The sequence below is a fragment of the Hypanus sabinus genome, chromosome 23 (assembly GCF_030144855.1).
Source record: "Hypanus sabinus isolate sHypSab1 chromosome 23, sHypSab1.hap1, whole genome shotgun sequence".
Taxonomy (NCBI): domain Eukaryota; kingdom Metazoa; phylum Chordata; class Chondrichthyes; order Myliobatiformes; family Dasyatidae; genus Hypanus; species Hypanus sabinus.
The window spans coordinates 2,918,244-2,944,267 of NC_082728.1; the positions used below are offsets into that span (position 1 = coordinate 2,918,244).

At 42.1% G+C, this 26,024-nt stretch overlaps 1 protein-coding gene across 2 annotated transcripts in view; it reads right to left on the reverse strand.

Moving 5' to 3' along the window:
• The window catches only part of LOC132379880 (C-Jun-amino-terminal kinase-interacting protein 4-like), a 285,478-nt gene extending 268,276 nt beyond the window's left edge, over window positions 1–17,202 (reverse strand). For both annotated transcript variants that reach the window (XM_059948176.1, XM_059948175.1), the window contains exon 1: window positions 16,705–17,202. In XM_059948176.1, coding sequence (XP_059804159.1) covers window positions 16,705–17,001 — 297 coding nt within the window. In that variant the 5' untranslated portion in view covers window positions 17,002–17,202. The remainder of the gene's footprint in view (window positions 1–16,704) is intronic.
• Between the last annotated feature and the right edge of the window lie 8,822 nt (window positions 17,203–26,024).

Consider the following 26,024-nt stretch of genomic DNA (forward strand, 5'->3'; position numbering starts at 1 on the left):
TTTTCTTCTCAAGACACATTTACTTTTTAAGTCACCAGTCTTATGACTCAAGCAGAGAAATCAGCTGCCAAGATCCTGACTTTCCTCTCTGGCTGATTTACATTAGGTATAAAAAGACAACACCCTGCTTCACAGTTACTAAGTGGAATGGGGAAGTAAAGAATTAAAGGCCAAAGATAAACATCGTTAAACATTGCTGTTATATCATTTCTAGTTAATAGAGCTGCAGAAAATATCTTTAAAATTTCTGCACAGACAAAATACAGTTCTACTTTTACATCAGGCAATTGTGTTCTTCACAATTGAACTTAAGTCATGATGGCAACAAGCTATGATACCCATTGAGGCCATAGATCACATAGTTATTTGTTAGGTTCAATGGAACGATTTTGGGGACAAACTGGGGAGTTTGGAATCAGGTTAGGTTTAGAGACAGAGATAAAGTAGTTAGGGGTCAAGGCAATAAATGAAGAATCTAGGACGAAGCAGCCTACTGTCAAAGGCCATCGATGTAGAGGTCAGTTGTGCAGGTAATGAGGATGGAAACCAGCAATCTCCAGGCTAGCAAGTCCCAAGGTTGGAGGTCCATGTGGGCAGGAAGCATGAGGACCAGTGACCACTCTACTCCCTCTCCCCACCAAGTCGGCGAGTCTGAGGGTTGGAGATCTGTGTGAGTCTAATGGTGAAGGCCCAAAGATCTAAGTCCAATGATCAGTGAGTCCCAGGGTTAATACCAGAGGTCGGCATTTTCTGGGTGTTGAAGCCAAATTAAGTGCAGGGACTGAAGCCCAAAGGTCGAAGACCAAAGTCAGTGAGTCTGAATGTCAAGGCCCAAAGTTCAAAGCCCTTAGGATAACTTGTTCGGAGGTCAAAGGGCTGACGACTGCAATTCTGGGCCAGGAACTGGAGGTTTGAAGCTTGATGTCTGCACGTCTGAATGTCTGGGCCACTGACTGAAGGTCGGAAGCCCAGAGGTGGGCTGTCCTGGAATTGGAGGCCTGACTATGTGTGTCAGAGGGTGAGAAAGGGGCCTATTCTGCTGCTGTTATGTTTGTGTTGTTCTGCTGAACAGCGTGGGCATGCTATGTTGGCGCCACATTTGGAGTACTGGGTGCAATTCTGCCAAAAGATGCAGAGGCTTTGGAGAAAGATACAGAAGAGGTTTGCCTGGAATGGAGTTTATTAGCCATTACGAGAAGCTGGACAAATTTTGATTTTTTTTCTCTGGCGTAGCAGAGGTAAGGGATGATCTGACAGAAGTAAATAACATGATGAGACCCAAAAATAGACAGTCAGAGTCCTTTTAGAAAACACAGAAACACAGAAAACCTACAGCACAATACAAGCCCTTCGGCCCACAAAGTTGTGCCAAACATGTCCCTACCTTAGAAATTACGGGGGTTACCCACAGCCCTCTATTTTTCTAAGCTCCATGTACCTATCCAAAAGTCTCTTAAAAGACCCTATTGTATCTGCCACCACCACCATTGCCAACAGCCAATTCCACACACACCATTCTGCATAAAAAAAACTTACCCGACATCTCCTCTGTACCTAAACCCAAGCACCTTAAACCTGTGCCCTCACATGTTAGCCATTTCAGCCCTGGGAAAAGCCTCTGACTATCCACATGATCAATGCCTCTCATCATCTTATACACCTCCATCAGGTCAGCTCTCATCCTCCGTTGCTTTCATGCAACCTGTCTTCACAAGGACCTGGTCAGACCCCACTTGGAGTACTGTGCTCAGTTCTGGTCGCCTCACAACAGGAAGGATATGGAAACCATAGAAAAGGTGGAGAGGAGATCTACAAGGATGTTGCCTGGATTGGGGAGATGCCTTATGAAAACAGGTGAGTGAACTCGGCCTTTTCTCTTTGGAGCGACGGAGAATGAGAGGTGACCTGATAGAGATGTAAAAGATGATGAGAGGCATTGATCATGTGGATAGTCAGTGGCTTTTTCCCAGGGCTGAAATGGCTATCATGAGAGGGCACAGGTTTAAGGTGGTTGGGAGTAGGTACAGAGATGTCAGCGATAAGTATTTTTATGCAGAGATTGGTGAATGAGCTGCTGGCAACGGTGGTGGAGGCAGATACAATAGGGTCTTTTAAGAGATTTTTGGATAGGTACATGGAGCTTAGAAAAATAGAGGGCTGTGGGTAATCCTAGTAATTTCTAATAAAGGGACATGCTCAACACAACTTTGTGGGCCGAAGGGCCTGTATTGTGCTGTAGATTTTCTATGTTTAGTTCAATTGTAATCAGTGTTGTTGTAGACATGATGGGTCAAAGGGCCATACTGTGCCAAGCTATTCAATATTCTTAACTCACAACTGGACAATTAACTGAGACATTGCTGGACACACTACTTTAGATATTAAGGTAGGGAATAGGTTTAAAATGAGGACACTGTATTCCAATTTCTGTAACCAATGTCTACTCCAGAGCAGACAAAATACTACTTGCTCATAAATATATACTAGTCCAGTCAGATTTTATGGCAACCTGGTAGCTGTACATGTGGAAGACTCTGTACCAGGTTCAGGATCTTTTGGAAAATTAACACAGCTAGCAAAATGGTGCTGGTCCAAACTTAGCTCTTCTGCATCTCATTCTGCAGATCATATAGAACTAGCATGTGAACTGCCCTAAACTCTACCACAAGTTTCACACAGCAAGAGAACAACCTTGGCTTTCCCACCAGAAAATAACAAGCCTGGCTTGATGAGGTTCGCCAGGAGATTCCATCATATCTCATGGGAAAAGAAACTGATCTGTAGATACTGAAAGGTAAGGCTCCAACAGAAAACATGGACCAAGTTCAATGTTCGATCACTCAATAAGATCACCACTTCATCTGACTTTCAAATTACCTCCTGACCTATCCCCTTAACCTTTCACACTCAGTTTACCAAGGATCTACCTACCATTCTTAAAAACATGCAGTAACTTTTCGTCACATACTTCTCTCAATTTTAGTGTCCTAATGAAATGACAGTGAGTAGAAAGAGCAAGGTCTAGTAATTTACAGACTCGCTTCACCACAACAATGCCCCTAATTCAAATTTTTAAATAACTCAACAATGCCCCAAGGCAGCAACTAAAAGCTACTTAGTCAGGAAGATAAAACAACATACACAAAATGCTGGTGGAACACAGCAGGCCAGGCAGCATCTATAAGGAGAAGCACTGTCGATGTCTCGGGCCGAGACCCTTCGTCAGGACTAACTGAAAGGAAACATAGTAAGGGATTTGGAAGTAGTGGGGGGAGGGGGAAGGCAAAATGATAAAAGACCAGAGGGGGTGGGTTGAAACTAAGAGCTGGAAAGGTGATAGGCGAAAGTGATACAGAGCTGGAGAAGGGAAAGGATCATGGGACGGGAGGCCTCAGGAGAAAGAAAGGAGGGGAGGAAAGCACCAGAGGGAGATGGAGAACAGGCAAACAACTAAATATGTCAGGGATGGGGTAAGAAGGGGAGGAGGGGCATTAACAGAAATTAGAGAAGTCAATGTTCATGCCATCATCAGGTTGGAGGCTACCCAGCCGGTATATAAGGTGTTGTTCCTCCAACCTGAGTTTGGATTCATTTTGACAGTAGAGGCGGCCATGGATAGACATATCAGAATGGGAATGGGACGTGGAATTAAAATGTGTGGCCACTGGGAGATCCTGCTTTCTCTGGCACACCAAGCGTAGGTGTTCAGTGAAACGGTCTCTCAGTCCGCATCAGGTCTCACCAATATATAAAAGGCCACACCAGGAGCACCGGACGCAGTATACCACACCAGCCGACTCACAGGTGAAGTGTCGCCTCACCTGCGGCCCTGAATGGTGTACACCTACGCTCGGTCCGCTAGAGAAAGCAGGATCTCTCAGTGCTCACATATTTTTAATTCCAAGTCCCATTCCCATTCTGCTATGTCTATCCATGGCCTCCTCTACTGTCAAAATAAATCCCAACTCAGGTTGGAGGAACAACACCTTATATACTGGCTGGGTAGCCTCCAACCTGATGATGGCATGAACATTGACTTCTCTAATTTCTGTTAATGCCCCTCCTCCCCTTCTTATCCCATCCCTGACATATTTAGTTGTTTGTCTGTTCTCCACCTCCCTCTGGTGTTTCCCCCCCACCTTTCTTTCTCCCGAGGCCTCCCGTCCCATGATCCTTTCCCTTCTCCAGCTCTGTATCACTTTTGCCAATCACCTTTCCAGCTCTTAGCTTCATCCCACCCTTCTCCTATCATTTTGCATTTCCCCCTCCCCCCCATTACTTTCAAATCGCTTACTGTTTCCTTTCAGTTAGTCCTGATGAAGGGTCTCGGCCCGAAACGTCGACAGTGCTTCTCCTTATAGATGCTGCCTGGCCTGCTGTGTTCCACCAGCATTTTGTGTGTGTTGTTTGAATTTCCAGCATCTGCAGATTTCCTCGTGTTTGCTCAGGAAGGTAAAGTTTTGATTCCATCTCTTCAAACAATACAAAATATCTATTTGTCAGAAAATGTGATTTCTGGTAATAGCACTTTGATTCTGGAAACAGAGGGTCAGGTAGCATGTGGATTGAGCAAAATAGCTATCATCACAAGTGGAACAGATTTAACAGCTTTCAAATATGGAATAACGGAAAATAGAAACGATCAAGAGGGAATGCATCCCTTTGGAAGCAACACACGAGTGAAGGGTCTCAGAAAGCGTCAATAGCAGAATTATTGCTAACCTCAGAATTTGGTCTCCTCAACTTAAGATGATGATGTTAGTTAGCAGCAAATATATTTAAAATAATTTCACCTGCATAAAATGTTTCAAGCCCAAAACAAGGAAAAAGGGTCTGCTTCCATCCTATCAGGATACCTCAAACAACTCCTCAGTACCTCCTGGCAGGACCTGCCAAGAACAGATGCTTAAATCTATGGAAGTGAGCTGCAACTTGTAGCCACCTCTCCACCGAAGGATATCAGTTATTAAGCAGGTTAAAGTAGTTGCCTGAATGTATTCAATTTAGCAGACAAAGAACAAAACTGATTTCCTTTTAAGACAACCACATATCTATTAATGGCTCATTATCCTAACTCAGTGTTTCCCAACCTTTTTAGCCCAACGTCCCACTAAAGCATGTTCATACTTGCCAACATCCCCCTAAAGCCCCTTCATACTTGCCAATACCCCTCTTAGGCACAATATACTTTCCAGCACCCCCATAGTGTAAAAACATGTCTTATATAAGCTAACATGAGAAAAATGATTCTACTTTAAATTTTTGTCTTTAAACCTAGCTTACACAGTACCCATGTGCTGTACAGCAACTTCAATATTAATGTTATCTTTGAGCTTGATGTTTTTAGCAAGAGTTGAAATATCTGGTTCAAGTTGTGACAGCAAAATGCTTATGTCCCCATGCGTAACAATGTCCAAGCGGTTTCTGTGTTTGAATTGAATTGACTTTATTATTTACCTTACATCCTTCATACACACGAGTGAAAATCATTACGTTATGTCTCCATCTAAATGTGCAATGTGCAACTTATAGTAATTTATAATAAACAGTATGTACCACAGGTTAGTCAATATAACATAGAAATACAGTTGGTCAGCATGAATTAAGCAGTCCGATGGCCTGGTGGAAGAGGCTATTCCAGAGCCTTTTGGTCCTGGCTTTTATGGTACCATTTCCCTGATGGTAGCAGCTAAAAAAGTTTGTGGTTGGGGTGACTCCGGTCTCCAATGATCCTTCGGACCCTTCATACACACCTGTCTTTGCAAATGTCCTCAATAGTTTTTCTGTAAGTATGTGGTTCATTGCACTGGAGGCTCTTTCAACAAGGTCAGAGGATGGAAATGTAATGAAGAGCAGTATGGCTCTTCTCCAAAGACCAGGAAACTTCGTATGACAATGTAGCCACATACCACAAAAGCCAACATTTTTGAAAAGCATTTTTGCTTCTTCAGCATTCTGAATTTCGACAATTTCTTATTGCAAGCTCTCTTCCTATTCTTTCACATTGCAAAGAAATGGGTTAATTACATAGTCCAGAATTTCCAGATAGCTCAAATCCTTGAATTGATTCTGAAAATCCTTCTTCAGTGACTGCAGGTGTAAGTAGTATTCTTGCAAATTACCACCTGTAAAAGAGACCATACCTTCCATGCAGGGAAACTGAGAACATTCTTCGCTCAATTTTTGCTTATACATTTTCAATTTTCCAATAAAAGTGGACACTGAACTTTTTGCCTAGATTAAACTGAAATTCTCACCTGCAGTTTCATAATCAGAATGTTCATTTTGTCATACAGATCGGCTAGCTATACCAGATCTGCACGGAGAAGTTCAGTTTGTTTCCCTAGCTCTCAGCATTGCACAGTTCCATCTGTTGCACAAGAAATTATGTTCCTAATCAGATACTTTATCCTCAATATAGATTTTGAGTTTATCATAGATTGATTCTCCATTGATACTTGTTTTTACCTTTATTACAAAAGAGAAGCTCTTAATAAACTTTTCCATTTTTGATAAAAATGTACATACACCATTAACAATGCCCACTGTCTTGCACAGTTAACTCATCCAGTTGTGTCTCAAATTCTGTTTTTTTGTAGCTTTGTGCATAGCTGATACTCAAAATCTTCACTCATTTTGTCACGATGATGATCTAGAGATATTACTCAGAGGAATTATTAGCCTTTTCAGGGTGTCTTTTACGGACGTGCTTCTGCAATCTTAATGGCTTCATGACTTCATTAGACAGTACAGTATTACAAATGAGACACATGGGGTGTTGCTGATCTGATGGGAAAGGAATAAAACCATACTCCAGTTACGTAACATTGTATTGATGCACTTTCTGTAGTTTCTGTTTCTTAGCAGGATTAGAATTCAAGACTGCACTGCCTTCAGATTCAGAGACCGCATCGTACATATGCATCCATCATTAACAGAGCAGGGCTAAATTTAAATTAAAAATTAACACAAACTGGGAACACCAATCAGATGTTGACAATGACATCGAATTGACATTGTCAGTCTGGTCTTGTGCCTCAAGTTAGGGTGCCATTTAGCACGTCACTGCATGAACTGATGCCACCAAACTCTTCACCCTTGTGCTATTCTGGTGTTGGGTGGAGAAGTGGAGGGAGAATATCTTCTGTAAATAGGTGACGGCTACAGAGAGATGTTGGATGGAGTAGAGAGAGAATACCTACTGTGAATAGGTGGTTCCTAGAATGAGGAAATAGATTGTTTGTAAGAAGCATTAAACTATGGGGGAAGATCAGAAGCCTAGTCCCTTGTCTGTCTTTCGTCTTCTCTACTGCTACAAAGAGGCCAGGATCAGGTTCATCATCACTGTCTTATATTCAAGATGCAAGATTCATAATAGCTTCAAGACATTTCCCATACACAAACGTAAAGGAGAATGAAATACAGTGGCACGCAAAAGTTTGGGCACCCCAGTCAAAATTTCTGTTACTGTGAATAGCTAAGCGAGTAAAACATGACCTGATTTCCAAAAGGCATAAAGTTAAAGATGACACATTTCTTTAATATTTTAAGCAAGATTACTTTTTTATTTCCATCTTTTACAGTTTCAAAATAACAAAAAAGGAAAAGGGCCCGAAGCAAAAGTTTGGGCACCATGCATGGTCAACTTAGTAACACCCCCTTTGGCAAGTGTTACAGCTTGTAAATGCTTCCTGTAGCCAGCTAAACGTCTTTCAATTCTTGTTTGGGGGATTTTTGCCCATTCTTCTTTGCAAAAGGCTTCTAATTCTGTGAGATTTTTGGACCATCTTACGTGCACTGCTCTTCTAGGTCTATCCGTAGATTTTCGATGATGTTTAGGTTGGGGGACTGTGAGGGCCATGGCAAAACCTTCAGCTTGTGCCTCTTGAGGTAGTCCATTGTGGATTTTGAGGTGTGTTTAGGATCATTATCCTGTTGTAGAAACCATTCTCTTTTCATCTTCAGCTTTTTATTTTACAGACGGTGTGATGTTTGCTTCCAGAATTTGCTGGTATTTAATTGAATTCATTCTTCCCTCTACCAGTGAAATGTTCCCCGTGCCACTGGCTGCAACACAAGCCCAAAGCATGAGTGATCCACCCCCATGCTTAACAGTTGGAAAGGTGTTCTTTTCATGAAATTCTGCACCCTTTTTTCTCCAAACATACCTTTGCTCATTGTGGCCAAAAAGTTCTATTTTAACTTCATCAGTCCACAGCACTTGTTTCCAAAATGCATCAGGTTTGTTTACATGTTCCTTTGCAAACTTATGATGCTGAATTTTGTGGTGAGGACACAGGAAAGGTTTTCTTCTGATGACTCTTCCATGAAGGTCATATTTGTGCAGGTGTCGCCGCACAGTAGAACAGTGCACCACCACTCCAGAGTCTGCTAAATCTTCCTGAAGGTCTTTTGCAGTCAAACACAAAAGACAAAGAATCAAATAATAATGAAAAGCCACAATAAATATAAATACATAAGACAGCTTATATGCATAAATTAATTATATGTGCATAAAATGACTCTAAGCTGTACATAAGGTGATTGACAGGAAATAATGAAGTGGTAGTGGAGTTAGTGGGTGGAGGTGCTGATCAGCCTTACTGCTTGGAGGAAGTAACTGTTTTTGAGTCTGGTGGTCCTGACATGGATGTTACAAGGCGTCCTCCATGATGACTCTGGGACAAACACTCCATAAGTAGGGTGGATGGGATTCTTCATGATGTTACTGGCCCTTTTCCAGCACCTGCCCTTGATAGATGGGAGGCCTGTGCTAGTGATGCATAGAGCAGTTTTGACTACCCATTGTAGAACCTTTCTGTGCACCGCAGTGCAGTTTCTGTACCAAGTAGTAATGCAACTTGTCAGGATGCTCTCTACTGTGTATCTGTACAATGACCCGAGTATGGCTGTGCAAAGTCCAGCTCTCTTCAGCCTCCTCAGAAAGTAGGAAGTAGAGAATGATGGGAAATTTGTTGTTTTGCAGCAGCTGTACAAAATCGTAAGATTACTACAACTTACAAAACAAAATAAATAGAGCCAACAAAAAAAAAATCGAGGTAGTGTTCATAGACTTTCAAAAATTTGATGCTTGAAAGGAAAAAAATGTTGCTTGTGGGTCTTCTGATTACTGCACCTTCTCCCTGTTGTTCAGCATGCCAAGGACTCGGCTTTGGAGGGTCTCGGGGTTCTGGAGACGGGCAGATCGAAGGTCGGTGTCACGGCAGGAGACCGTGTGTTGTCGGGAGAGTCGGAATATCTACAGCTGTGAGCCCAGATCTTTGGGCACAGAGCTCGAAAAAAGTGACATAATGGACTTTTAACATTGTAAACCAGCGAGTTGTTTGTTATGTCTCCCCACTTGCTGTGAAAACGCAGACAACTCTTTCTCCCTTATTAAGGAGAGAGAGAGCCTGTAGTATGTTGAATACTGGGTGAAAATGCGAAGTCTTTGGGGTAACTGCAAGTCTGTGTCTTTGCTGCTGCTTTGCTCATGCTTGCATGCTCAGTGGCGGGTGCTGATATCCTTTTTCTTTGCCGGTGGGGGCAGGGAGGGATTGTTGCTTGCTGCCGCTTATGCGCGGGATGGAGGGGTGACTTTGGGGTTCTAACATTTAACTATCATTCATTCTTTGGGTCACTCATCTGTTTTCGTGGATGGTTGCGAGGAAAAAGCATTTCAGGATGTATATTGTATATACTTTTCTGTCATTAAATGTACCTTTGAAACCTTTGAAATAGTTATTGGAAGATACGATTTTCGATTGGCTATATAAATGTACAAAATTAGCGCAGGCAACTAGTACAGATAACAGACCGTTTTCATACAATGCTATTGACAATTCCATCTTTCAAATCTTCATTTTCATTTGTAACATTCAAGATTATTGTCAATACCTTAAAATTCTTTATAGTTCCTAACTTATTGAAGTAGTGAAATAGTTTCATTTTCACTCAAGGCAGCTCTAAGACTGAATGCTTGAAACCGCAGTGGGCAAAACAGTCCTGAATTGTCTTATTATTTATTTCTCACCATCAGTGACAAAAATCACTACTTTTCGAACATAACGCATACAACTGACGCTATTTAAAAACTGTTGGCTCTAAACATGGTCAAGAGAAAACTCTGCAGATACTGGAAATCCAAGTAACACAGGTAAAATGTGTGTGTTGCTCTACACATGGTGTAGTGTCAAAGGCCACACAAGTGCAAATGTCTGACACTAGTTAGAAACTGTTAGGCAACTGGTCTCCTGTCCCAATGAAGCAGCATAGTGTCCCAAATAAATGGCTGTCCTGAGAAACCAGCAATTTGAAATGGCGTTTTAAAGACGCACCCATTAAGATGTAATTTGATTCAAAACAAAAGTAGACTATACAGTTATCATATTACACACACTACTTGGAATGTTATTTTAAAGATCCAAGTACAATAATAAACCCAACTCTATCAATGCTCCGAATGCTTTACCTCCATCCTGCAATGATGTGCCAGGTTAAAACAATTGGTTAACCCTCCTGTATGAAGATCAGGCCACAGGTATCTTAAAAGTAGCAGTGGACTAACTGTAATTTAATACAATGTACTCATTTATAGCATATGACATTTGCACAACCTTCCAGAAATTCCCGATATATGCACCTTACAATCTAAAATTTCTTATGTCTTGAAGAGTTTTAAAACAAACTGTAAACCAAATTGTCAATAAAGAGCACTGCAGATAAAATTCACAAGAGATTTAAAGGTAATCTGGCATCAATGTTAAACTCAGCTTGCTGTTTAAGAAACCAGTCACTTGATTTTAAAATTAACTAGGTCAAATTGCCGAAGATAGGAATGAAATGCACAGAAATCCAGCCTCTAGGGTCTACATGATAGGGTCAAAGCAAGGCTGTTTCAGGGAAAAATAAGTTATTAAGGAGAGTACAGCAGAGACAGAAGAAGAAAAGGGTTATTATAATTTTGGGTAGGGGTTTCCAACTTAATTATCCTTCATGTTTATCAAATTCACTTTATCCCTCTGGAATACAATTACATGTTGCACATCAGATCAGAGTTCAGTGTTTCAGAGATTTTGGCTTTAAGGCTGGCTCCGTTTACCAAAACGTGTAATAATAATTTTAGTCTTTGGTTTACAATCCTTGAACTATTCATGTGTCTTGGTACCCTGTGGGATTCACTTCCCCAAACCAACTTCACATGATCACTATGGTAGCTGGATGATTAAAAAAAAATGTACGTGTCACAGAAAGCTAAAGATTAAAGATTAGAATTGTTTATCACACGCAGATCGAGACATACAGTGAAATGAGTCGTTTGCATCAAATCAAATCAGTGAGCACATCAAAACACAAGCGTCTGGTGCCAACAAGACCACAACTTACTAACCCTGATCCGTTATGTCTTTGGACCATGGGAGGTAACTGGAGCACCTGCAGAAAACCCATGCAGTCACGGGGAGAACATACAAACTTTTTACAGGCAGCAGCAGGAATCAAACCCTGATTGATGACTGTTGGTGCTATAAAGCAACTGCACTAACCACTATGCTATAGTGCCGTGTCACACCGTTAAAAAGATTAGCATTAAAAACAGGTCACTGCTATCCCTGAAAATCAAAGTTAGGCAAGAGGAAAGTATATAGTAAATGGCAGAAGCCATTGGAGCATTAATGTGAACACTGGGTTGGGTTGACAGTACAAAATAGCAACACATGTAGCAAAGGAGACATATGGCAGATTTGCCTTATTCAAAGATTCGAAGTACATCTTTATCAATTTTGTGGTTTATAGGCAGCCACAAAACAAGAAACCCGAAATAACTCAATTAAAAAAAGACAACCAACACCCAATGCGCAAGTCCTGACGAAGGGTCTCGTCCCGAAACGTTGACTACTTCTCCCGATAGATGCTGCCTGGCCTGCTGCGTTCCACCAGCATTTTGTGTGTGTTGCTTGAATTTCCAGCATCTGCAGATCTCCTCATATCTTGGAGTATTGTGTACAGTTCTGGTTGCATGTTTAAAAGAGAATGTGGAAGCTTTGGAGAGAGTGCATAAGTTCTCCAGGATGTTGCTGTATTTTAGAGTATTAGCTATAAAGAGAGGATACACTGGAGGCTGAAGGGTAACCTGATGGAAGCAGGTAAAATTATTAAAGGCACCGACAGGGTAGTTAATCAGACTTTCACCCAGAGTGGAAAGATCAGATATTTGAAGGCCTATATTTATACATTTAGCGTGAAGGGGGGGAAGATTAGAAAGATTTAGGAAGCCCGTTTTTTTTGTTTAAACAGAGTGGTTAGTGCCTATGGAGATGATACTTGTAGATATGGATATATATTGTTAGACATATTACTAAGTAACGGACTGGTGCTGTAGTGGCATCAGTACTGGACATCGAGGTGATTGGTCCTGGGTTCAAATCCCACTTCCCACCTGTGCTGGGTTGAGCATCGAGCAACTCAGCCTCGGAAAAAAAGATAAATGCTAAGGGAACAGCAAAAAATGCCACCTGATGCACCACAAATCACGAAAAGGAACACCAATTACTAAGTAGCAGATGGAGTTCAGGCAAGAGAGAAATCAAGTTAGCATTTCATATCAACAATCTTTCTTCTGAAATCCCATTGGTCACCAAGAGAGGAGCAGAGTTGACAGGGTACATGGAGCTTATGTGCTAGGGAAATTCTAGCAGTTTCTAGAATAGGTTACATGGTCTGCACAACATTATGGGCCAAAGGGCCTGCAATGTGCTGTAAACTTCTATATTCTATGGAAGGTGCCACAAGAATTTGCCTTTATGAAGGAATCTTGACTCAGAATAATGGGACACCTATTAAAAGCTGAGCACGATGGTATATAAAATGCATCAGGCAGAAAATGATACAAAGGCTGAAGTCACATCAATCACGGTGTCATCAACAAGTGCAGAAATTTGAGGAGCTATTTGGCTCAATTCAGACAAAAAAAAAATCCACATCTTAAATCTCCACATGCCTCTGCTAATCCTTCCAACTCAGCAGTCAGGACAAGCCAACTAAATGTTTGTCTGGTCAATTCATTAGCTTGATTTAAAAACAGAACCAACATGAAAGCACACTTGATAACCTAATATAACTAAATTGTCATAAGCTTCACATTCCAATGCTACACATAGTAGAAAGCTTCAGTATATTGAATCTCCTCACTGAACTTAATGACACATCAGCGCTACACAAGAAAGATTTTAAACTCATTATTTACTATTAATCTAACACTTGCTGTTTCTGTAATAACTCACAGAGCATAAAGCAAACTAGAACAACAGAATAGAGATGTATCAGAAGATGGGACACTCAAATTTAAATTGAACACAACCAGGAAGAAATATACTAGATAAATGAAACATTAAATCAGAAGCAGAGAAACAGGTTGATAAATTGTTGAAGATATCCAATGATGAATTTTGCAAAGTTACAAGAAGAATGTGAAGGCTTTGAAGAAGTTTTGTATTTAAGAAGCACATGAAGAGGGAAGGCTGTACTTCCCATATTGGCAAATGGAATTAGTTTAAATTAGCATCATTATTAGTAGAGATTATGGGCCGAAGGGCCTACTTGCGCTATACTGTTCTAATTATATCACCACAGAATACAAATACTAGAAGCAATACTAAACATACAAAAATCACTGGCTCAACAGACTGAATGTTATTTTAGTTCCACCCACTTTAGGAAGGGCGGTGTCATGGAAATGACATACAAAAAGAGAATTACAAGGATAAATAAGGAAAGATTAGAGCAGGGAAGAGATTCTAATGGCATTTAAGCTCTTTACTGTAGACATCCACTACGTTTGGAGAGATTACATATGGGGGTAAATTGAGCTTTGAGGAGACAAAGACAAAAAGTTGAATTATTCAAGTGGTCAACATTGCCCATTCAACACATTTTAATTCTACCTGAACAAAGAGGAGAATAATTAAATATTATAAAACAAAGATAGAGCTGAAAACAATGTATTCAGTTGCATATTCCTTATACAACAAGGAAAATTGATTATGTCCAGAAAAAAGGTAAAAATATAACTCAAAACTAGTATGAAAAAATTGACTAGATATCCTCCTGGGTGACAAGTCTTTCACACAAACCACTTTTCTTTTATCTAGCATCTTCAACATAAGAGTGGTGAAGCAGCCACTTCATAGAAGTGTGACTGGACTGCCATGAATCATTGTAGCCACCAGGCTTAAAGGCTGCTACAAGGAGGTTGGCTTTATGAACAAGAAGATATTCAGTGAAAATTGTGGCTTAGAGAAGAAATCCGAGCTCTGAAATTTACAGGGTTGAAGTCACAACACAGATGACAAAATCTCAACAGATTGTGGGGAAAACCGCATTAGTGTGTTAGTGCCTTGTTTACCCATGGCCTCTGATATTTACTCCAATGAGAAGATTCCCAAATTGAACCACTGGATTTCCAGATGATCTGTGAAACTTTCACCACCATGCCATTGTTTATTGTCCACCGTCTATCCCCCAATGTTGTGGCACATCATTTTGAACAACATCTATCTCGAAGCATTTTCTTTCACAGCATATAATGTGCTGTATTGTATGGAATGTTAAGACAGACAGAAGCAATGACCATCATACCACTGTTCCCAACAGCTATTTATCAAGGTGCCATTAGAGCTTCACTTCAGGCTAAATCAGTGCTCAAATAAAGCAGCAATATATCTAACTAACCATAGACTGACTACAGATAACAGCATCATCATTTCACCAGAAAATCTGCAAACACTCATTATCAAGGTGATACATTAGCAGCAGTTCAGCTGATGACTCTCCTGACTCTGGTGAGGATTGTGAGATCAAGTCCAAATTGGAATCAGAACTAGGTTTAATATCATTGACATTTGTTGTGAAATTTATTTTGCAGAAGATGTACAGTGCAATATATTAAAAAATAACTATAAGCTACAAGTTATAGTAAGAAAGGTATTTCAAAATAAATTAATACAAAAAGAGAGTAAAACGGTGCAGTAGTATTCATGGAGCATTCAGAGATCTGGTGATGGAGGGGAAGAAGCTGTTCCTAAAATGTTGAGTGTGTGCCTTCAGGCTCCTGTACCTCCTGAGGTTAGAATTAATTAATCTTAAACTTTAATGTTGAGTGTCAGGAGCAACTTCTTTCAGCTCAGACATTAAAGGAAAGGTCTTTCAGCTCTTTTATGAAGGCAAAAGATCCCAGGACATGCAAGCAATTAAAAAAAATTGGAGTAGCACTTAGCAATCTGAACAATACTTCAAGGGATAGATAACATTTGACGTTTCAAAAGGATAAAAAGAAAGAAGTGGAGGATTATTTTATGAAAAAAACATGAGATAGGAGCAGGAGTAGGCCAATTGGCCCCTCAAGCCTGCTCCGCCATTCAACAAGATCATGGCTGATCCAATCTTAACTCTAGTTTTCACCGAATCCCACAAGGCAACAGTGCCAACCAACAGGGCACCATGCCGCCCATTTTATTTCATTATCCATCCTGCCCAAACCCATGTGATCACCCAGGATCTTAATGTGATCTTAATCTTAATTAAGATTAAGCCCTGTCTTTGGACCATAAAAAGCAAAATACACAATTGTACTGTGTTTGATTACATTCCATCACTAGGGGAACAAGAATGCATAATTACTGAAGTTATGGACAGATACAACTTGGATCGTCATTCACAATAGCCATAAACACTACGACTACAGTACATTACACAGTTCACATATTATCTGAAGATTACTACCATCTCTCAACACAAGATTATGATCACTTAAATCAAGACAGATATTGTATGGTCCAGAAACCCACACAACAACTCTTAAACACAAAGCTGCAGCAATAATTTGAAAAATGCAGCAACTGTCAACGTCTCTTAAATATCAACTTTGTTCCAAATAAAAGATGCTACACTGTCACCTGGAATATTCGGTTATACACTGCACCCACCAACAAAAAACCCTTTCCTAGGTGTACTTAGTTTCAGGCGGGATTTCATTTTTGGAGAAAGCACCCAAAATGATCTCTTTGGAATACAGCTAAATGAATGGACAAAGATTTAAAGATGTTGGGGAGGTGGGTAGGAAAGATTTTAACAAATCCCTGGGTGGAAGCGGTTAGTGTAGTTTTGCTCCGAGCTGGACGGGTGTTGGGAAGGAAAAGGAAGAAAACGATGCGGGAAGTTCTGCAAGGAATCGGCTGCTGTCAGGTTGTCTCGGCTCTGGGTGGAGTTCAGCGCCGAGATTTGCTGCCAACCGCAACTCGCGTTGCGCTTATTCACGCTGATGCAAACAGGATGCAAGCTCACTCAGGAACCCGCATGAGGGACAGTACAGGGTCGCCAGCCTCCAGACGCTGCTTTCCCCATAAACAACACCTCGCCTGAAGAAAGAAAACACAATTTGGGCGGTTTTATTTCGGAAGCTTAAGGCCCGTTAGAGTTGTCAACGGGCACAACCGAACTTGTTGGGGGATTGAGTGACAGCCTAGAGGCCCCTTCGCTGCCCAGCAGCCGGAGAGGGCGGGCTCACCACGAGAGACTGTGTCCAATCAGGAATAAGACAGGCGGGGCTGAAAGCCGGGCGAGGTTAGAGTGAGAGGTCTGAGCGGGCCTCGTCCTGATTAAACGCGAGGCGGGAGGAGAGAGCCAGCTCCGCCGGGTAGAAAGGCTCACCTCCTCGGCGTGCTTGCGCAGGGCCTTCTCCCGCTCGTACTGCGTGATGAGCTGCTCGTTGTCCTCCTTGAGCAGCTCGAGCTCCACCACCTGCTCCTGGTTTTCGGCGAACACCGCGTCCAGGTTCTCCAGCACGCCCACCACCAGTGGCATCAGCTCCTTCACCACGTCTTCGTCGTATTTGCGGATCATGCGCTCGAACTCGCGGTAAATACTAGCCGCCAGGCCCGATACCCGCTCCGACATGACATTGGTGTTGGAGTCGTCCTGGTAAACCACTCCATCGTCTAGTTCCATCTTAAACAATTTCTTGATTTGTGAGAAGAAAGTTAAAGTAATGATTTACACCCGAGTAAAGCGTGAGGAGAGCTGTGTAATCCCCCCTCAGCTCCGGGTGTTTCTGCAGCCGCCGCCGCCGCCGCCGCGCTCCAGGGCCTCGCCGATCTCCCGTCCTGTGTTGACGCCGCACTCGGCTCGAGGCCACAGGCGCGGCGGGCCCGCCCCCAGCGCGCGCTCCCGCGCCGCCCGGCGCGCTCCCGCCCCGCGCCGCGCGGCCCCGGCGTAGCAGAGCCTCCTCCCTCCGCAGGAATGTTGTTTACTTACATCCTGATGGCTTCTCCTTGGGTGCGTGGCTGAGCCCACGTTATCTCCACCGCCAGAAGCATGTGTTCAAACAGGATTTTACAAGTTTAAATAGATTCCGCACGACCCTTAAAACTTTCACAGCCGCCCAAAGGAGAGGAGCTGGACTGGTGTGGAAACATAAATGCCCAGAAGTCTACAGAAAGTGGTCCAGCACATCACAGGAAAAGCCCTCCCCACCAGAGTACATGGAACTCTGCAGCATCCATCACTAAAGACCCCCTCCATCCAGGCCATGCTTTCTACTGGGCAGGAAATAAATTCCCCCACCACTAGGTTCAGGAATAGTTATTAACCTACAACCATCAGGCTCCTGAATTGGCATAATTATTCACCACTGCTTAGAACTGATTCCATGATGTACGGACTCACTCTGAAGAACTCTTTAAATTGGTGTTCTCGTTATTACATTTCATTTAAGCATCAGGCTGGATGGAAAAGGTCAGGGTGTCGGGACCCGAGCTGAGGTGAGGGCCAGTTCTGTTTGCAGCTCCACAATGTTTCTGAGCTCCATGCTGAACTGAGGCTGTGGGTTGTTCCAGCTGCAGTGATGCCTGGCTTCATGCTTTTCATAATACTCCAGTTCTAAAGCTATTTGCTCACTTGTCTACTTGATTTGTTCTTCTCCTCTCTCTGGACTTTGGGTGTTTGATGGTCCTTTTTGAATGTTGGGAGATGAATCTCAAAGTTGTATAATGTATTCATACCTTGATAATAAATGTACTTTGAACTATATTTCCATGGTTTGTCTTTTACACATTGGTTGTTAGTCTTTATTTATGGCTGATTAAAATTCTATATTATTACTTATTTTCCTGTGAATGCCTACAAGAAAATAAATCTCAGGGAAGTATATTGTGGCATACATGTACTTTGATAATAAATTTACTTTTAATTCTGAACTCATTTGTGGAGTTTACATTCTCTGAGTGCTTGCTCTCGCGATCCTGTTTCCTGGAAAGTCTGAAGGTCAGGAAGGGTAGGAACCTGTAAGCTACCAGGTAGTGAGGAAGGAGATCCCACAGGCACTGGTCCCGGACAACAGGCATGATGAACTTGCTGCCCGGAAGGACTATAGGGTGGCCAGTTCCAATAATGATGGATCAAGAAATGAAAAATGATTTGGAACAGGCATGAGGCTGGAGGAGCATTCCCTATCACTTGTGCCATTCAACATTTCCTTATCAAATAGAGAATGGGGATAATAAACCAGACATTATCGAAAGGTGGAGCAGACTCAATGGGCTGAATGGCCTAATTCTGCTCCTATGTGTGATGGTTTTAATTCTGTCACATTTTTGTTACTCTCCTGATGTAATGAACAAATGTGGAGCTAGCAAAGGGTTTGAAGTGGAGAAAATCTTTGAGAAATGTGAGCATCCTAAATAGAAACAAAACCAAAAAAAACAGAGGATAGGAAGAGATTGGTGCCAAACAACTGAACAGAATACAGTTCAGAAAAATTGTCATGTAATGAGAGAACATCCAGTTAGAAAATGAGTGAGCAGTCTGTATGATGTCCGAAGTCAAAGTGGAGCTTCATTGCAATGGAATAACTTGCTTGCCGCAGCATCACAGGCTCAGAGCATCAGACAGGGTGCATTTGCAAGAGAAGCATAAATGAAGCATAAGCTATACATAATTTTACTAGATAAATAAACAATTAGAATAAAAAGTAGGAAAGTACAGTTCAGTACAAAGTGATCAGAATGGTCACAGAGTTGCTAAACTGTCAGGGTGATTAGGATCTTGCCTGTTGGTTCAAGAACCAAATGGTTGAAGGGAAGTAGTAATTCTTGAATCTGGTGGTGGTTTGTAAATGCAGAGGTTCTGAAGGCTATCTATTCAGAGCACTAGGGTGTGGTAAATGTGACTGAGATGTGGGGGGAAATATATCTGGAAGTAAATACTTCGTGTGTAGCAAATTTACGAAGTTAATAAGATTAGCTTTCTGTGTCGTGTGCATCAAAACCATCAGGATCTTGAACCAAAGGGATAACTTCAATTGTCCTATCACTGAATTGTTCCCACAACCTATGGACTCACTTTCAAGGATTCTTCTTATGTTATTGATACCGGTTGCCTATTTATTTATTATTATTATTTATTATATTATTATTTTTATGTTTGCAGTTTGTTATCTTCTGCACCCTGGTTGAACACCCAAGTTGGTGCCGTCTTTCATAATACTGTAATGGTTTTTATTCTATAGATTTATTGAGTATATCCACAAGAAGATGAATCCTAGGGTTGTATACAGTGAAATATATGTACTTTGATAATAAATTTACTTTGAAACATTAAAATGTAGTGAGATGTGTTTGGTTCAATGACCAACACAGTCTGGGGATGTGCTGGGGTGGCCTGCAGGTGTTGCTCAGCCACTGGTACCCACAAGTCACTAAACCTAACCCATTGGTCTGGAACGTGGGAGGAAACCCACACAGTCACAAGAGAGCATGTAAACTCTTTACAGATAGTAATGGGATTTGAACCCAGGTCACTGGCACTGTAAAGCGATTTTCTAACCACCACACCGTACTGTGTGCAGAATTGTAGAGAAGTGAAATTGGGACAATAACGTTGGGCTAATACAATGGTAATACAAAAAGGGAAGGCAGCTATAAGAAAAACTATTGTGCAGACTATTTTCTAATTGGGGAGAAACTTCAAAAATCGGAGTTGCAAAGAAACTTGGGAGTCCTTGTGTAGGATTCTCTAAAGGTTAATTTGCAGGTTGAATCAGTGGTAAGGAAGGCAAATGCAATATTTTTAATTATTTCAAGAGGACGAGAGTATAAAAGCAAGGATGTAATGCTGAGGCTTTATCAGATACTGGTCAAGCAGCATTTGGAATATTGTAAGCAGTTGAAGTTCACAAGAATTATCCCAGGAAGAAAGAGTTAATTGATAGGGAGTATTTAATGTCTCTGAACCTGTACTCACTGGAGCTTAGAGGAATGGTGAGGGGGGGGGGGGCGCTCACGGAAACCTATCAAATGTTGAAAGTGGAAGTGCTGAAAAAGATTTTCTATAGTGGGGAAGTCTCGGACCAGAGAACACTGCCACAGAATACAGGGATGTCCATTTAGAATAGAGATGAGGAATTTCTTTAACCAAAATCAGCATGGCACCAACAGGTGCTCAGGCCACCGTCCAGCTCACTGAGCTGCCTGATTTAACAGTTGAGACATATCTGGTACCTCAGCATAACCAAACTTTGGCTGTCACAGGAGTCTTCTCCGAAATGCCCAACAACAGGGCTGAACGGAGAAACAGGCAGAAGGTTAGGGAAATATGTAAAAGGCATCAGTGGTAATCCTTAATCCTTTTCGCTCCTTATGGAGCATAGGGCCTCAACAAAAATCCTCCACTTCCTGCGATCTCTAGCAGATGTTTTTGCAGTCTCCCAAGTTTGGCCGGCGGCTTTCAGTTCATCCAAAGGCCTACGCCTCCAGGTTTGCTTTGGGCGACCTCTTCTTCTCTTCCCTTGTGGATTCCATTCGAGTGATTGTCGAGTGACATTCGACTGGCTCTTCCTCAAGGTGTGGCTGACCCATGTCCACTTCCTCCTCCTTATCTGGAATACAATGGGCTCTTGGTTTGCTCTCTTCCATAGGTCTAGGTTTGACACTCTGTCGTACCACTTGAGGCGGAGGATCTGCTGGAGGCATTTGTTGAGAAAGGTCTGGATTTTGTTGCAGCTGGTGTTAGTGATTCTCCATGTTTCAGATCCATATAGCAGGATGGCTTTCACATTGGAGCTGAATATATGGAGCTTAGTTTTGACAGAGATGGCCGTAGATCTCTAAACAGGTCGTAGGGTTGTGGAGGCATGTTGGACTTCTCTGATCCTTGCTCTGATGTCCTCATCTGTACCTCCTGATTTACTGATTTTGCTTCTGAGGTAGGTGAATTTGTCTACATCTTCAACTATTTGTCCTTCAATCCATAATGGCTGCTCTTGTTTGTAATTAATGCGTAGAACTTAGGTCTTCTCCTGACTGATCTTAAGGCCTACTCGCTGTAAGGTCTCTCCCAAGGAATCTACTTTCTTCTGCATATCTTGAAGCTGGTGTGAGAGAAAAGCGAGATCATCTGCAAATGCCAGGTCTTCCAATTTCCCTGTTAACGTCCACTGGATGCCTCTCTCTGAGCCAGCATCGGCTGTTCTTGTAGCCCAGTCGAGTACCACAAGAAAAAGTCGAGGCGACAGCAGGTATCCCTGTCTGACTCCAGTAGTGACCAGGAACTCTTCGGACAGTCTCCCATCGTGGATGACCCTGCATGAGAAGCCATCATAAAGCTGCTCGATGATATTCACCATCTCTTCCAGTACACCATAGTGTCGTAAGATGTTCCACATTGACTTTCTGTCCAGGCTGTCAAATGCCTTCTCAAAATCAATAAAACACACATATAGTGGAGTTTGCCATTCTATTGTCTGCTCCACAATGACTCTAGGTGTAGCTATCTGGTCAATGCATGATCAGGCATTTTGACCGTTCCATCACTAATTGGAAAGAAGAGATTGGTGGACCCTCACCATCGAGGCCATGCACTCTCTGGAACTATCATCTAGAAGCAAGTGCAAAATCCTGGAGACACCCATTCAACGATTCCCAAGCAGCTTCTTCCCATCCACCAGCAGATTTCTGAATGGACAATGAAAGCTGTTTTGTTATTGCTTTTTTTTTGCAATATTTGTTTATTTTTGTAATGTTCTGTTTTATGTGTTGCTACCACAAGACAACACATTTCACGCCATATAAGTCAATAAATCCGATTCTGAAGGGAATTCCTACAATGAATACTAGTTTTCTTTCTAATGCCGTATACTATCTGTAAAGAGTTTGTACATTCTCCCCATAAACATGTGCGTTTCCTCTGGGTGCTCTGGTTTCCTCCCATAGTCCAGACATACTGGTTAGTAAGTTAAATGGTCATCGTAAATTATCCTGTGATTAGACTAGGGCTAAAGAGCTGGGTTGCTGGGCAGAGTGACTTGGTGGCCAGTTCCATGCTCTCTCTTTAAATAAACAAGTCAGTGATGATAAACCTGATTTTCTAGGGAGTTCTTACAACTTGGTCTTTCTAACTTGGTTTGTAAGAAGTCCAGAAGTAGGAGTTGTTATTGGACCTAGAAATGGGAATGACCTAGAATGTGTGAGAGAAGAGAAGTAGGAGCATTCTGACTGCATCATCGCCTGGTATAGAGGCACAGATGCACAAGATTGAAAGAGGCTACAGGTAGATGTTTGTAGATTCAACCAGCTCCATCATCAAGGACATCTTCAAAAGATGATTCTTCAAGAAGGCAGCATTCATCATGAAGGACCCTCACCATCGAGGACAAGCCTCTGCTCATTAGTAACATCAATGAGCAGGTACAGGCGCTCAGTGTTTTAGGAACAGCTTCTTCCCCTCTGCCGTCAGATTTTTGGATGGACAATGACATCGACATCACATCAGCGTTCGTCTTTTGCATAACTAATTTATTTGTATTCCCACTCTAATATTTGTTAAACTTGCACTGTACTGCCAATGCAAAACAACAGATTTTGGGACAGTCCTGCCGAAGGATCTCGGCCTGAAATGTCAACTGTACTCTTTTCCATGGATGCAAGCCTGGTCTGCTGAGTTCCTCCAGAATTTTGTGTGTAGCTGGAGTAAGTAGTTGGGGGAGTGGGGAGATGAAGGAGTACAAGGTGTCGGGTGAGAGAGAAGATGGGTGGGTGAAGAAGGAAGGATGAAGTAAGAAGTTGGGATGTGATAGGTGGAAGAGGTAAATAGGGCTGAAAAAGAAGGAAAGGAATATGATAGAAGGAGTTAGTGGACCATGGAAAGAGGAAGGAAACCAGAGGGAGGTGATGGCCAGGTGAGGAAAAGAGAAAACCATAAGATAAAGGAGCAGAAGTCGGCCATTCAGCCCATCGAATCTGCTCTGCCATTTTATCATGAGCTGATCCAATCTCCCATTTAGTCCCACTCCCCTGCCTTCTCACCATAACCTTTGATGCTTTGGCTACTCAGATACCTATCAATCTCTGCCTTAAATACACCCAATGACTTGGCCTCCACTGCCGCTTGTGGCAACAAATTCCACAGATTCACCACCCTCTGGCTAAAAAAAAATTCTTCGCATCTCTGTTCTGAATGGGCACCCTTCAATCCTTAAGTCATGCCCTCCTGTACTAAACTCCCCCACCATGGGAAACAACTTTGCCACATCCACTCTGTCCATGCCTTTCAACATTACAAATGTTTCTATGAGGTCCCCCCTCATTCTTCTAAACTCCAAGGAGTATAATCCAAGAGCGCTCAAACATTCCTCATATGTTAATCCTCTCATTCCCGGAATCATTCTAGTGAATCTTCTCTGAACCCTCTCCAACGTCAGCACATCCTTTCTTAAATAAGGAGCCCAAAACTGCACACAGTACTCCAAGTGAGGTCTTATAGAGCCTCAACATCACATCCCTGCTTCTATACTCTATTCCTCTAGAAATGAATGCCAACATTGCATTCGCCTTCTTCACCTCTGACTCAACCCGGAGGTTAACCTTAAGGGACTCCCAAGTCTCTTTGCATCTTAGAACTTTGAATTCTCTCCCCATTTAAATAATAGTCTGCCTGTTTATTTCTTCTACCAAAGTGCATAACCAGCACTACTGGCCCCTCCGCCTATCTTTGTATCATCAGCAAACTTAGCCACAAAGCCATCAATTCCATAATCCAAATCGTTGATATACAACGTAAAAAGAAGTGGCCCCAACATGGACCCCTGTGGAACACCACTGGTAACCGGCAGCCAACCAGAATGGGATCCCTTTATTCCCACTCTCTGTTTCCTGCCAATCAAACAACGCTCTATCCACGTATGTAACTTTCCCGTAATTCCATGGGCTCTTAATTTGTTTAGCAGCCTTGTGTGGCACCTTGTCAAATGCCTTCTGAGAAGGGATGAAAGGGAACCAGAAAAGAGACTGGAGAAAGATAGAAAGTTGCCAGAAGTTGGAGAAATTAATGTTCATACCATCAAGTTGGAGGTTACTTAGACAGAATATGAGATGTTGCTCCTCTAGCCTGAGTGTGGCAGTACAGGAGTCCATGAACAGACATGTCAGAATGAGAAAGGAAAGTCAAACTGAAATGCGTGGCCATCGGGGAAGCGTTGACTATCATTAGTAATTCACAATACAAGTCAGTTACCTTTGTAGAGATACTGTGTAAGATCGCTCCTCCCAAGATGACCCCACCTTTCATGTGGAGTGCTTCATAGGAACAATTTTGACTGGCTTGTATTGATTACCTCACCTTATAAAAAACTTACCTCCTTCAGTCATAACTGAGGAGTAGGATCATACGCTGACTATACGCAGTACAGGCTGTGTATCCAGATGGTGAGGAGTGAGATCGTATGCAGTACAGACTTTTTATTCAGATGGTGAGGAGTGGGATTATACGCTGATTATACACAGTACAGACTGTTTATTCAGATGGTGAGGAGTGGGATTATACGCTGACTATACGCAGTACAGGCTGTGTATCCAGATGGTGAGGAGTGAGATCGTATGCAGTACAGACTTTTTATTCAGATGGTGAGGAGTGGGATTATACGCTGATTATACACAGTACAGACTGTTTATTCAGATGGTGAGGAGTGGGATTATACGCTGATTATACACAGTACAGACTGTTTATTCAGATGGTGAGGAGTGGGATTATACGCTGACTATACGCAGTACAGGCTGTGTATCCAGATGGTGAGGAGTGAGATCGTATGCAGTACAGACTTTTTATTCAGATGGTGAGGAGTGGGATTATACGCTGATTATACACAGTACAGACTGTGTATCCGGTTGGCATCTTTTAAACATACTGAGCTCATGTCAACCTAGGCACCAACGTCAACTACAAAGTAAATGTCCAAAAAAAACAACATAATAACATCAGAGCATAATGATATTTTGTCATTCAGATTTATTCATGTGTGCAATGCATCTTTTGTGTTAATAACCAACATAACCTAAGGATGTGTTAGGGCAGCCTGTAAAAGTGCTGGTGGAATGCAGCAGGCCAGGCAGCATCTATAGGAAGTCGACGTTTTGGGCCGAGACCTTTCGTCAGGACTAACTGAAAGAAGAGATTTGAAAGGGGGAGGGGGAGATCTGAAATAATAGGAGAAGATAAGAGGGGGAGGGATGAAGCTAAGAGCTGGAAAGTTGATTGGCAAAAGAGTTTTCCTGTAAATCCCTGCAAGAAATGATTCTCAAGATAGTAAATGGTAAGATATATGTACATTGATAATAAATTTACTTTGACAAGGTAAACAGTCCCTGCTTTTCTTTTCAGTGACAAGAATTTGACACAGTGGTGTTGAATCAGCCTGTTATACAAGTTATGAAGGGTTTCAGCCTGAAATGATGACTGTTTATTCCTTTCCATAGATGCTGGCTGACCTGATGAGTTCCTCCAGCATTTTGTGTATGTTATCTGCATTTCCAAATCTCGTGTTTAATATTCCCTCCCCAGTTTTGTACTCCCTGTCTCTATTTACAAAACATGAGATACCATATGCCATACGAGATACACTTAGTAACACAGGGTGCTGGCAGGGAATTGTTACTGAGTTATAGTGTTACCATACTGGTTTAACATCACCAGGGATACAAAGG